Source organism: Myxocyprinus asiaticus, chromosome 14 (assembly GCF_019703515.2).
Source record: "Myxocyprinus asiaticus isolate MX2 ecotype Aquarium Trade chromosome 14, UBuf_Myxa_2, whole genome shotgun sequence".
Lineage (NCBI taxonomy): Eukaryota > Metazoa > Chordata > Actinopteri > Cypriniformes > Catostomidae > Myxocyprinus > Myxocyprinus asiaticus.
This window is the reverse complement of record NC_059357.1, coordinates 46,538,708-46,553,817: the sequence shown is the minus strand read 5'-3', so window position 1 is coordinate 46,553,817 and position 15,110 is coordinate 46,538,708. Positions and strand designations below refer to the sequence as shown.

Genomic DNA, 15,110 nt, shown 5'->3' with positions numbered 1-15,110 from the left:
AAGAGCACCCTAACAACGCCCTTGCAGCCACTCAGAACACCATACCAATGCCCTAGCAAATACTTAGCAATGCCCCAGCAACCAACCAGAGCACAATGCCCTCATAACCCCTAGAACACCCAACCAACCAACTGCTAGTGCTCTAGCAACCACCCTGAACACCCTACTAATATCCTAGCAACCATTTAGTAACACCCTTGCAACCACCCAGAGTACCTTAACAATGCCCAAGCAACCACTTGGCAAACACCCTAGCAACCACCCAAAGCACACTAACAACCACCTGGCAATGTCTTAGCAACTACTTAGAACACTGTATTAAAGTCCTAGCAACCACCTAGAGCACAATGCCCAAGCAACCCACAGAACACTCTACCAACCACTTATTAATGCCTTAACAGCCATACAGAACACTCTAACTATGTCCTAGCAACCATCCAGCACACCCTAACAACACCCTAGCAACCCCCAGAACACCCTACCAACCATCTTGCAATTCCTTTACATCCACCCAGTACACCCAACCAACATCCTAGCATCCACTTAGCGATGCCCTAGCAACCACCCAGAGCACCCTTAAAATCAGTGGCGTGCAGTGCATTAACCAGGTACCCCTTCAATCCTTCAATACAACTCCTTTGACTGGCTTTTACGATCGAACACATCACAGGAAAGTTGTCAATAGTCCGTTCGTTTGAAGAAAATAATGTCTTTCGGATTCTTCCCTGTAAAATCATCCACCAATTTTAAGACTGCTTGCTCTGTCTGTATCACTGTTCATCGTCAGCCTCAAATGCTGCTAAAGGAAAAAACATTCCTGTTTTGCATCCATTCAGTGCGTAACACTCATGTGAGTGGTGAAGGGCCAAAGAGCTAAAGGCCAACCCGCAAGGTGAAATGAACACATCTGATTTGTCAGATTTTCTGTCACTATGCTAATACAAATGAATCACAGAACCCTTTAAAAAATTGTGTGAATGGGCACGTTGTGATGTAGCTCTACAGCATGATTTGATTGGCTGTCACAGACCTCTTAGTCTTAGAAGTTGTATATTTCTATATTTTAATGCATTTGTTTATTAAATGCATACATTGTGGAATAAACGAGGGAAAGAACGTTTCATAGTTTGAATAACGTTTCGTCTCAATTCACGTCACCCCTTTACTGAAGGGTTTGGAGGGCCTGACCACATGCCACAGCTAACAATGTCCTAGAAACCACCCAGAGTACCCTAAAATGTCCTAGCAACCACTCAGAGCACCCTACCAATGTCCTAGCAACAACCCAGAAAACCATGACGATGTCCTAGCAACCACCCAGCACACCCTAACAATCCCCAAGCAACCCCAAGAAGACCTTACCAACCCCCTGGCAGTGCCTTCACAACCACCTAGAACACTCTACCGACATCCTGCATCCACTTAGTAACACCCTAGCAACAACCCAGAACACCCTACCGACATCATAGCATCCAATTAGCAACACTCTAGCAACCACTCAGAGCACCCTAACAATGCTCTAACAACCACACAGAAAACCATGCCAACGCCCAAGCAACCCCCAGAACACGCTACCAACCACATGGCAACAGAACACCCCACCAACATCCTAGCATCCACTTAGCAATGCCCCAAGAACCACCCAGAGCACCCTAACAATGCTCTAACAACCACCCAGAAAACCATGCCTATGTCCTAGCAACCACCCAGCGCACCCTAACAATGCCCTAGCAACCCCCTGGCAATGTGTTAACAACCACCTAGAGCACCCTAACAACACTTAGCAACCCCCAGAACACACCATACCAACCACCCACAACACCCTACCAATGCTCTAGCAACCACCCAGAACACCCTACCAACATCCTAGCATCCACTTAGCAATGCTCTAGTAACCACCCAGAGCACCCAACCGGTGTCCTTGCAATGGCTAAGTAAACGGCTTAACTTCCACCCAGAGCTCCACAACAATGCTCTAGCAACCCCCCAGAACACCCTACTCCTAGCAACCACTGAGCAATGCCCTAGCAACCACCAAGAGCACCTTAACAATGCCACAGCAACCTCCAGAACGCCCAACAACTACATAGCAACGCCCTGGCAACCACTCACAACATCCTAGCATAATTAGTGAGTTTTACATGAGAAAGAACCACTCACGTTTTCTTTAGAAAATACAATTCTAGTTCTAATCTGTTTGCCAACAAACTTCCAACCATCCTCAATGTCTAAATGAGTGATCTCATTTGAATAGATGAACCCACCATGAATGCATCACTCAGCCATTGAGCAGCTCAACATATCTTGATGCGTGTTCCTCTGTGTATTTGGATAAAAGTGGAAGTTGGTGGAAATATGTGTTCTACTTCAGAAACTGAGCTTAGGGAGTACAGTGTTGACTAGATTAAATCAATAAACATATCAGCTCAGTCCCTTTTGACAAACACTGGCATACTGACATGTAGGTCATTCCACATGCTCTGATATTTGCACCTACAGTAACTCAAGTTTAACATTTGACTGAAACAAATTCTGCACTGCTGACCCATCTAAGATCTTAGATCTCCACTTCTGAGCCCTGGATCTTTAGTAGTAGTGTACTATATTCAGACCATGGGCAAATACAGTACAGTTACAATTACAGTAAATGAGTATAATCGATGTTGCTGAATTTGATATGCAATATGTTGTTTGAAACACTTTGTTTGGCCTTAAAAACAAAGAGCTTTAATGTCATAATTACAACTGTTACAACACTGCCAGTACTACAACCATTTAAAACTAATTTTAAACAACAATATTTACAAATAATAAATATAAAAGTATGTATAACGCAATTATATAAAAAAAATAAGCAAGTACACTGAGTGCTGTTATCACGATCATCATAAGATACAAACTGAGCCATTTACATTTTCTTTTTTGATTTATGGTTGCACAAAATAAATGCACATAAATGATGGATGCAATGCTGTGCTCATATTGATCCGGCACATCTGTGTCTAATGCCATATTTACCCATAACAGTATTGTATGAGTGGATATCCACACATTTCTCATGCATAATAAACCCGAGGCTCTTACCTTGATTGTCCTCGTCCATATCTGCAGATAAATGTAAAACACAGTAATGTTGTGATGTGAACCCGCTCCAGACAGAAATATTCTTTATAATGAGGCTTGTATATGCTGCTTATACAGACGCGTCCTGTTTTATCTGGAGTAAACGGTGTAAACTGATATATTCTCTCGATTCTCTTTTTAATCCCAATCCCAAAAGTGTAACGCGCTTCTCCGTTTATTCACTAGCGTGGATCAATAACATCCAGCCGAAACAGCGCTCCAGACACACGGGCATCTGTGTTTCACAGCGACCGTTACACGTCATAACACTCGCCCCGCCCCCGAGAATTTACCGATCCTACTACGGCGAAGACTTGATGAATATTAATTACGCTATGCTGACGTTGCCTGCTAACCCTCCTAAAGCGTCGGTCAATTTACCTAATTAATATTCGTGAAAGAAGTCCAACACCCACGCGTAATTTGATTAATATTAATGAGACAAGCCTTTAACTAGCAGAATTCGTACAGTAATTCAGGGGCCGCTACTCCAAGCCTGCCATCATTAAAACTATTACATTTTTCAGGAACAAAATAACACTCTGTGCAATACTTACCTTTCACTCGTTTAAAAAAGTTTTTTTTTTTTTTTTTTTTTTTTAAATGCAAGAACCCTAGAGTTGTAAAAACTAAAAGTTTTTCAAAATGATGCCTTTCCAATACATTTTATTTTAATAGTATATCATTATTGACTATTGATACTTAATCATTGATACTGTATAATTGTTAGCCATGTATTTGCACTTGAATTTAAAGGAATAGTTCACCCAAAAATGGAAATTCTCTCATCATTTTCTCATCCTCATGCCATCCCAGATGTGTATGACTTTCTTTCTGCTGAATACAAACAAATATATTTAGAAGAATATCTCAGCTCTGTAGGTCCATACAATGTAAGTGAATGGTGACCAGAACTTTGAAGCTCCAAAAGGACATAAATGCAGCATAAAAGTAATCCAGCTGTGTTTAGTATGACTCCAGTGGTTAAATCCATAGCTTTAGAAGCAATGTGATAGGTGTGGGTGAGAAACAGTTCAATATTTAAGTCCTTTTTCATTATCAATCTCCATTTTCACTTTCATATTCTTCTTTTGTTTTTGGTGATTTGCATTCTTTGTGCATATCGCCACCTACTGGGCAGGGAGGAGAATTTATGGTAAAAACGGACTTAAATATTGATCTGTTTCTCACCCACACTTATCATATCGCTTCAGAAAATATGGATTTAGATTTATGCATTTTTTATGCTGCCTTTATATGCTTTTTGGACCTTCAAAATTCTGGCCACCATTCACTTGCATTGTTTGGACCTACAGAGCTGAAATATTCTTCTAAAAATCTTTGTGTTCAGCAGAAGAAAGAAAGTCATCCAAATCTGGGATGGCATGAGGGGCTAGTAAATGATGAAAGAATTTTCATTTTTGGGTGAACTTGGAAAGACTGTAAAATTTATCTTCAGCACAAACATAATGAATATATTTATGCATCAATCTCTTAGCCAATCAGCTACTGAGGGAACATCACGTCATGTAATTAATATTCATGAGCCAGGCATTCGCTGCCTCATGACTCATTGTTTTGCAGAATAAAAATTAAAGTGGATTTGGAATGTAAATTTTGAGTGGGCTCTGTTAAACATTCAGTTATTATACAATGTGTACAAAAGTGTACCCTGTCATGAGAATAAATAAGACAAATGCAGGTGGTATTAGGGGGAGGGACATTCTCATGCCAGACAGCATTTAATTGGAGTAAAATCTGTACACGCCCATGAATGCAAGATGACGTCATAAATGTTTTTGATATATATCCCTTTTACCATGCGAGAATTTTAAAATTTAAATGTATGTATCTACTAAAAGGTAATTTTGTCAACTTTTAGGACTACACTAGCATAGAGATTAGCCGCAAAGCTAACAGACGTGAACTGAAAGCCACAAAAATGTTTTTAATGGCTACAATAAAAGAGAAAGATGTATTTCATCTTTTTTAAAAAGACCCCAAAACTGACTACGAAGTGTATCTGAGAGGAAAATCTACAGTAGTGAAGATGGGAGCTGGGTACAGTCTTACACCTCATGTAATGGATGATGGCATGAACATTCACAAAACTACACCTGTATGTTTCTTCAACACATAGATTCAATTACAGAATGCCTGCCTCTCAGACCAAATGGGCTGCTATCTGTATACACATTACCAAACCACTCAGGAATGAAGTTAGACGTTCATTTTACTGTCCGCTGGAATTATTTTGTTATTCATTGTTTTAAACGTCACAATTCAAAATGCTGATAGTCTGATACTGAAAAAACATGGGAAGAAGAAGACATGATGAGGAGATTACGGTGTACTGCATTACAGAGCTTTACCAGCCAAGTACACACACACAAGGAGTTTTACTTTGGTAACAGATCCTTCCACAATTTTCAAAGACACAACAGACACAGAAAATAAAATAGATTAAAATTATATGCACGTTTCTTCAACTTTGGGCAATTGCATCACCCAGGTGTTGATTTATTATCAAACTAACCAATTTAAACTTTTCCTTTATATGAAGGTCACATTAAAACTGACTTGGAAACTTTTAACAATAACATAATTTCCACCACACTAAACAATTTTGCCCCATAATATATATAGTAGAAAAAGTATGTGAACCCTTTGGATATATATATATATATAGCGTCCCATGTACAGTTGTGATCAAAAGTTTGCATACCCTTGGAGAATTGGTAATATATGTACCATTTTTAAAGAAAACATGAGTGAGCAGGCAAAACACATTTCTTTTATTTCTTATGGGATTCATATTCAACTGTAGGTTATAACAGAATGGCACAATCATAAAACAAAACATGGCAACAATGAAAAAAATGAAATGACCCCTGTTCAAAAGTCTGCATACCCTTAGTTCTTAATACTGTGTATTGCCCCCTTTAGCATCAATGACAGCATGCAGTCTTTTGTAATAGTTGTCTATGAGGCCCCAAATTCTTGCAGGTGGTATAGCTGCCCATTCATCTTGGCAAAAGGCCTCCAGGTCATGCAAAGTCTTTGGTCGTCTTGCATGAACCGCAAGTTTGAGATCTCCCCAGAGTGGCTCAATGATATTAAGGTCAGGAGACTGTGATGGCCACTCTAGAACCTTGACCTTTTTCTGCTGTAGCCACTGGAGGGTCAACTTGGCCTTGTGCTTAGGAACATTGTTGCGCTGGAACGTCCAAGAGCGTCCCATGTGCAGCTTTCGTGCAGAAGAATGCAAACTGTCTGCCAGTATTTTCTGATAACATGCTGCATTCATCTTGCCATCAATTTTCACAAGATTCCTCATGCCTTTATAGCTCACACACCCCCAAATCATCAGTGAGCACCACCATGCTTCACAGTGGGGATGGTATTCTTTTCACTATAGGCCTTGTTGGCCCCTCTCCAAATATAGCGCTTATGGTTGTGACCATAAAGCTCTATTTTGGTCTCGTCACTCCAAATTAAAGTGTGCCAGAAGTTGTGAGGCATGTCAAGGTGTTGTCGGGCATATTGTAACCGGGCTTTTTTTTGGCATTGGTGCAGTAAAGGCTTCTTTCTGGCAACTCAACCATGCAGCTCATTTTTGTTCAAGTATCGTCATATTGTGCTCCTTGAAACAACCACACTGTCTTTTTCCAGAGCAGCCTGTATTTCTCCTGAGGTTAACTGTGGGTTTTTCTTTGTATCCCGAACAATTCTTCTGGCAGTTGTGGTTGAAATCTTTCTTGGTCTACCTGACCTTGGCTTGGTATCAAGAGATCCCTGAATTTTCCACTTCTTAATAAGTGATTGAACAGTACTGACTGGCATTTTCAAGGCTTTTGATATCTTTTTATATCATTTTCCATCTTTATAAAGTTCCATTACCTTGTTACACAGGTCTTTTGACAGTTCTTTTCTGCTCCCCATGGCTCAGTATCTAGCCTGCTCAGTGCATCCAAGTGAGAGCTAACAAACTCATTGACTATTTATACACAGACACTAATTGCAATTTAAAAAGCCACAGGTGTGGGAAATTAACCTTTAATTGCCATTTAAACCTGTGTGTGTCACCTTGTGTGTCTGTAACAAGGCCAAACATTCAAGGATATGTAAACCTTTGATCAGGGCCATTTGTGTGATTTCTGTTATCATTACGATTTAAAAAGGAGCCAAACAACTATGTGATAATAAATGGCTTCATATGATCACTATCCTTAAATAAAAGACAGTTTTTTTGCATGATCAGTCATATTTTCAAAATAAATGCCAAAATTTCACAATTTCTGCCAGGGTATGCAAACTTTAGAGCACAACTGTATATATATATATATATATATATATATATATATATATATATATATATACAGTGCATCCGGAAAATATTCACAGCGTGTCACTTTTTCCACATTTTATGTTACAGCCTTATTACAAAATGGATTAAATTCATTATTTTCCTCAAAATTCTACAAACAATACCCCATAATGACAACGTGAAAGAAGTTTGTTTGAAATCTTGGCAAATTTATTAAAAATAAAAAACGAAAAAAAATCACATGTACATAAGTATTCACAGCCTTTGCTCAATACTTTGTTGAAGCACCTTTGGCACCAATTACAGCCTCAAGTCTTTTTGAGTATGATGCTACAAGCTTGGCACACCTATTTTTGGGCAGTTTCTCCCATTCTTCTTTGCAGGACCTCTCAAAGGGGAGCGTCGGTGCACAGCCATTTTCAGATCTCTCCAGAGATGTTCAATCGGGTTCAAGTCTGGGCTCTGGCTGGGCCACTCAAGGACATTCACAGAGTTGTCTCGTAGCCACTCCTTTGTTATCTTGGCTGTGTGCTAAGGGTCATTGTCCTGTTGGAAGATGAACCTTCACCCCAGTCTGAGGTCCAGAGCACCATGGAGCAGGTTTTCATCAAGGATGTCTCTGTACGTTGCTGCATTCATTCTCGATCCTGACTAGTCTCCCAGTTCCTGCCGCTGAAAAATGTCCCAACAGCATGATGCTGCCACCACCATGCTTCACTGTAGGGATGGTATTGGCCAGGTGATGAGCGGTGCCTGGTTTCCTCCAGACATGACGCTTGCCATTCAGGCTAAAGAGTTCAATCTTTGTTTCATCAGACCAGATAATTTTATTTCTCATGGTCTGAGAGTCCTTCAGGTGCCTTTTGGCAAACTCCAGGCGGGCTGTCATGTGCCTTTTACTGAGGAGTGGCTTCCGTCTGGCCACTCTACCATACAGGCCTGATTGGTGGAGTGCTGCAGAGATGGTTGTTTTTCTGGAAGGTTCTCCTCTCTCCACAGAGAAATGCTGGGGCTCTGTCAGAGTGACCATCGGGTTCTTGGTCACCTCCCTGACTAAGGCCCTTCTCCCCCGATCGCTCAGTTTGGCCGGGCGGCCAGCTCTAGGAAGAGTCCTGGTGGTTCCAAACTTCTTCCATTTACGGATGATGGAGGCCACTGTGCTCATTGGGACCTTCAATGCTGCAGAAATTTTTCTGTACCCTTCCCCAGATCTGTGCCTCGATACAATCCTGTCTTGGAGGTCTGCAGACAATTCCTTGGACTTCATGGCTTGGTTTGTGCTCTGACATGCACTGTTAACTGTGGGACACAGGTGTGTGCCTTTCCAAATCATGTCCAATCAACTGAATTTACCACAGGTGGACTCCAATCAAGTTGTAGAAACATCTAATTTTTCATTTTTTATTTTTAATAAATTTGCAAAGATTTCAAACAAACTTTCACATTGTCGTTATGGGGTATTGTTTGTAGAATTTTGAGGAAAATAATGAATTTAATCCATTTTGGAATAAGGCTGTAACATAACAAAATGTGGAAAAAGTGAAGCCCTGTGAATACTTTCCGGATGCACTGTATATATATATATATATATATATATATATATATATATATATATATATATATATATATACACACACACTGTGTATATATACAGTGGCAAGAAAAAGTATGTGAACCCTTTGGAATTAGCTGGTTTTCTGTATTAATTGGTCATAAAATGTGATCTTATCTTCATCAAAGTCACAAGTACAGACAAAGCACAATGTGCTTAAACTAACAACACACAAACAATTATAAACATCCATGTCTTTATTGAACACTTATCATTAAACATTCACAGTGCAGTGGAAAAAGTAAGTGAACCCTTGGATTTAATAACTGGTCGATCTTTCTTTGGCAGCAATAACCTCAACCAACCGTTTCCAGTAGCTGCGGATTAGACCTGCACGACGTACAGAAGGAATTTTGAACCATTCTTCCTTACAGAACTGTTTCCGATCAGCCATATTCTTAGGATGTCTGGTGTGAACGGCTCTCTTGAGGTCATTCCACAGCATCTCTACTGGGAAAAGGATTTTCTTTTTTGAAGCCATTCTGTAGTGGATTTACTTTGATGTTTAGGGTCATTGTCCTGCTGCATCACCCAACTTCTACTGAGCTTCCTTGACGTTAACCTATAGGATATCTTGATAAACTTGGGAATTCATTTTTCCCTCGATGATGGCAAGCGGTTCAGGCCCTGAAGCAGCAAAGCAGCCCCAAGTCATGTTGCTCCCTCCACCATACTTCATAGTTGGGATGATGTTTTCATGTTGGTATGCGGTGCCCTTTTTACACCATACGCAGTAGAGCCCGACCGATATGGGATTTTTGAGACCGATACCGATTTTAGAGGGGGAAAATTCATCGATTACCAATATGGTGGCCGATATAGTTAATTTTTGAGATGGAATGAAAACAGACCTTTTCTATGTGGATTGTTCACTGATTTTGCACTGATATGACAATGCAAAGGTACTCAGAAGGCTGCTTTCTTAAACAAATATTTTTATCAAAGAATATTTGACATTATTATTATACATTGTCAAAAAATTCTAGAAATGAACACTGAGAAAATAAAGAATAAATAAAAATACAATAAATAGCTTAAAAACATCAGTACTGTATGTTCAGTATCAGTCAGTTGCTGACCATTTAAATAAAGAATAAATAAAAATACAATAAATAGCTAAATAAACATCATTACTGTTTAGTATCAGTCAGTTGCTAACCATTAAAATAAAGAATAAATTCAAATAAATAAACATCATTACTGTTTAGTATCAGTCAGTTGCTGACCATTAAAATAAAGAATAAATTCAAATAAAATAAATAGCTAAATAAACATCAGTACTGTTTAGTATCAGTCAAATGCTGACTATATTAATGCTGGCAGTCAATTATTGGCAGGTTGTAAAACAAAAAGCATTTATACCTGCCGAGACAAGAGATAACAGCGGCAGCAGTATTACACCGTATTCTGCTATACAAGTTCAGGGGAAACTTTCAACGGTCAAAAACCAGACTTTTAAATATTACATTTTATAAATGCAACAACTAGAACTGTTCAGTTGAAGGGGGTACCAAACTGTGAATCCTGAACAAAACAGTTTGGTGAATAAATGTTTACACATTAGCTTCCACTCAGCTGATAAGCACTGAAAGTAGCTATGTGGTTAGCTAGTTAGCTAAAAGCTCGTTGTCACGGAGAGTAAAAGATGGACGTAATGACACCAATTCTAAAGCATTGTTTTCTGCATTATATGTTCTGAAAGAAAGTTTTCATGTATGCACATATCGGTAAACATATATGCCGATACCGACATAACGGTGATAGGCTAATATCGGCCGACCGATATATCGGTCGGGCACTAATACGCAGTGCTGCGTGTTCTTCCCAAACAATTCAACCTTAGTTTCATCAGTCCACAAAACATTATCCCAGTAGCATTGTGGAGTGTCAAGGTGGTCATTGGCAAACTTCAGATGCGCAGCAATGTTTTTATTGGAGAGCAGTGGCTTCCTTCATGGTGTCCTGCCATGGACACCATGCCTGTTTAATGTTTTCCATATAGTTGACTAATGAACAGAGATGTAAACTAGTTCCAATGATTCCTTCAAGCCTTTAGCAGTCACTCTAGTGTTCTTTCTTACCTCAATGAGCATTCTGCAGTGTGCCCTTTGAGTCATCTTGGCTGGACAGACACTTCTAGGGAGAGCTGCCATAGTACTAAATCATCTCTATTTATAGAAAATTTGTCTAACTGTGGGCAGAAGAATATCTAACTTTGTATCCCTTTTCAGCTTTATGCAAAGCAAAAATTCTTGATCGTAGGTCTTCTGAGATCTCTTTTTTGAGAGGCAAGGTCAATATCACAGATGCTTCTTGAGAGTAGCAAACTCAAAATGGTTGAGTTCTTTTTATAAGTCATAGTAGCTCTAACCCACAACCCCAATCTCATTTCATTAATTGGATGCCAGGTTTGCCAACTCCTGACTCTAAATAGCTTTTGTTGACATCATTAGTCTAAGGGATTCACATACTTTTTCCAACCTACACTGTGAATGTTTGAATGATGTATTCAGTATGTACAAGAACAATACAATAATTTGTGTGTTATTAGTTAAACAAATTGTGTTTGTTCATTATTGTAATTTAGATGAAGTTCAAACCAGATATTAAGACACATTTATATATAAATGCAGGTAATTCCAAAGGGTTCACATTCTTTTTCTTGCCATTGTATTTGTTTATTCTTGTCATATATTTGTTATTAAATCATATAGCACAAATCATACACGTAGTAAGTTCTATCCACATATATTATAAACCATGACCTGGGACTGAATTATTAATTAAACTGAGATAATAATTGCAGTGCAATTTATAGTCTAGACTACCATAAAAAATTACACAGATATTAAATAATGACAGTGTATAATACATAATACATATTAAGTTAGTCTTTTTTTTTTTTTTTTTTTGACAAGTACAACCATATTTTTGAAAATGCTTTAAGAGTTTTACAGTAGTATAAATCCTGTTTGTTGCAAAATTTCTCTGAATATATCATGGCAGACAAATTGAAGAGTAACACCCAGGCAGTCAATTTATTATATGATGAACTGGTTTCACACAAAAACAGTTTATGCAGTGCTCTGAGGGATCTCCTCCATTGACTTGCATTTAAACAAGTCTCCTTGTTTACCATTCCAAGATGGGGGCACAACTGACGTATCCTGATCAGACGAAAGAGATATCTGCTTATGGATATCTACTATCCTTCTCTCCCAGTAATCAATCAGCAAGTATCAAATTATGGTTCATCGCTTATTTAATTTGTATTTTGCAATGCATCACTTGCAGAATAGCCTCCAAAAGACTAATGAAACAAATGGTCAGTTGTGTGTGAGCATACAGTATTTGTGCAGCAAAGATCATGTATATGACCTATTTTCAGTGCGCAGCTTTGATGTATTCAAATCAGAGCTTGGGCTTGACTGTGGCTCAATTGCTGCTCGCTCTCTCTCTCTCTATCTCTCTCTCTCTCTCTCTCTCTCTCTCTCTCTCTCTCTCTCTCTCTCTCCCCCTCCCTCCCACGCAGTAAATGTGAACGCATGGAAAACTGGGAAAACAGAGTGTTTCCTGGACTGCGTTCCACATCTGCTCCCAGAACAGGAAATACTCCCCCAAAACCTGAGACTCCCTCAAGTCCCCATTCACACACATTCATTAAAACTCCCATTCTGTCCACCAACACACATTTTCACACTCTCGATGGAGGGTCTGCACCTTCTTTTCTTTAGTTTTTGGAAACAGAAACTACCAGCAATGATTATGTATACATGTAACATCTGGATGGACTTTGAAGTCAGTCTAGACTTCATATTGAGTAAAATTACATGCAGGGTCACATGGATATTTTCAGAGAAATAAAGACTGATCCATTAGCATAGTTAAAAATTATTTTTTTTTGTTTTTTTCCCTGAAAGTCAAAAATGCAAACAACAGTGTCATTCTGTATTGTGTTTAATAGAATTCTGTGCTGGAAATCACGCTGATGTTTTTGAAATAAAATGGCCTACTCTTTTGTGTTGTTAAGGCTAATTTCATTGCTAACATTTTATGTATCATAAATACACACAATTAAATCATACTTTTTGCATTATTTGGCAAAATGACAGCTTGATTGAAAATGATGCCCAGTAGTATTATAAAATGATCCTTATATTTTCTTCAAACATCACTTGTCTCATATTTTATCTCAAGGATGCTCTTCACTGACACTTTGTCCACTTGGTTAAAAAGTACACTTACTTTGAAAAATGAAAAAGAAAAATTATACAAGCAGTATATATATACTGTGTATATATACAGTGGCAAGAAAAAGAATGTGAACCCTTTGGAATTACCTGCATTTATATATAAATTTGTCTTCAAATCTGGTTTGATCTTCATCTAAATTACAATAATGAACAAACAATTTGTTTTAACTAATAACACATTTTGTACATATATTGTTCTTGTACATACTGAATACATAATTCAAACATTCACAGTGTAGGTTGGAAAAAATATGTGAAACTCTAGAGTAATGATGTCAACAAAAGCTAATTAGAGTCAGGAGTTGGCAAACCTGGCATCCAATTAATGAAATGAGATTGGAGGTGTGGGTTAGAGCTAGAGCTACAAAAAAGATTTGCTATTCACAAGAAGCATCTGCTGTCGTGAACCATGCCTCGCAAAAAAAAAAGAGATCTCAGAAGACCTACGATCAAGAATTGTTCTTTTGCATAAAGCTGGAAAGGGTTACAAAGTTATCTCGAAGAGCTTAGATATTTATCTGTCAACAGCTAGACAAATTGTCTATAAATGGAGATGATTTAGTACTGTGGGTACTCTCCCTAGAAGTGGCCGTCCAGCCAAGATGACTCAAAGGGCACACTGCAGAATGCTCAATGCAGTAAAAAAGAACACTAAAGTGACTGCTAAAGACTTGAAGGAATCATTGGAACTGGTTAACATCTCTGTTCATGAGTCTACTTTATGGAAAACATTAAACAGGTATGGCGTTCATGGCAGGACATCACGAAGGAAGCTGCTGCATTCCAACAAAAACATTGCTGCTTGTCAGAAGTTTGCCAAAGACCACCTTGACACTCCACAACGCTACTGGGATAATGTTTGGGGCTGCTTTGCTGCTTCAGGGCCTGGACCGCATGCCATCATAGATGGACATATGAATTCCCAAGTTTATCAAGATATCCTACAGGATAATGTCAGGGTGGCTGTGACCAGCTGAAGCTCAGTAGAAGTTAGGTTGATGCAGCAGCACAATGACCCTAAACATCAAAGTAAATCCACAACAGAATGGCTTCAAAAAAAGAAAATACACCTTTTGGAGTGGCCCAGTCAGAACCCAGACCTTAACCCAATAGAGATGCTGTGGAATGACCTCCAGAGAGAATATGGCTGAGCTGAAGCAGTTCTGTAAGGAAGAATGATCCAAAATTCCTTCTGAACGTCCTGCAGGTCTAATCCGCAGCTACTAAAAACACTTGGGTGAGGTTATTGCTGCCAAAGGAGGATCGACCAGTTATTAAATCCAAGGGTTCACTTACTTTTTCCACAGCACTGTGAATGTTTAATGGGATGTGCTCAATAAAGACATATTTGTTTATAATTGTTTGTGTGTTTTTAGCTTAAGCACATTGTGTTTGTCTATACTTGTGACTTTGATGAAGATGAGATCGCATTTTATGACCAATTAATTCAGAAAACCAGCTAATTCCAAAGGGTTTGCCACTGTATATTATGTATGTTTTTGGTGCTAAATTAATTTATGGTTATGACCTATCCATCCCGTTGCGCTTATGACCACTACTCCCACCGCTTTTATTATAAACATTCCTGCGGGTGGAATTTTTTTTTAAAGTACAAACATTCCAAGACCCCTTGATATCAAATTTGTTTAGCATGAGGCCTCTACTGTATATGCTATTGTATTCCTAAATGTTGGCATAATTCACTTTTAGTCTTTCTTTCTTTCGCAAAAACATACCAAAAATACTGATGACACATCCTTTACTACACGCATTTTTCTTAAATGCTCTCTGGAAT

At 38.7% G+C, this 15,110-nt stretch overlaps 1 protein-coding gene across 1 annotated transcript in view; it reads right to left on the bottom strand.

The window, feature by feature from the left end:
* cyth3b (cytohesin 3b) overlaps positions 1–3,345 on the bottom strand; it is a 79,047-nt gene extending 75,702 nt beyond the window's left edge. Inside the window, exon 1 of the mRNA XM_051717462.1 lies at positions 3,085–3,345. Within this exon, the coding sequence (XP_051573422.1) occupies positions 3,085–3,103 (19 nt within the window). The 5' untranslated portion in view covers positions 3,104–3,345. The remainder of the gene's footprint in view (positions 1–3,084) is intronic.
* Positions 3,346–15,110: the final 11,765 nt, after the last annotated feature.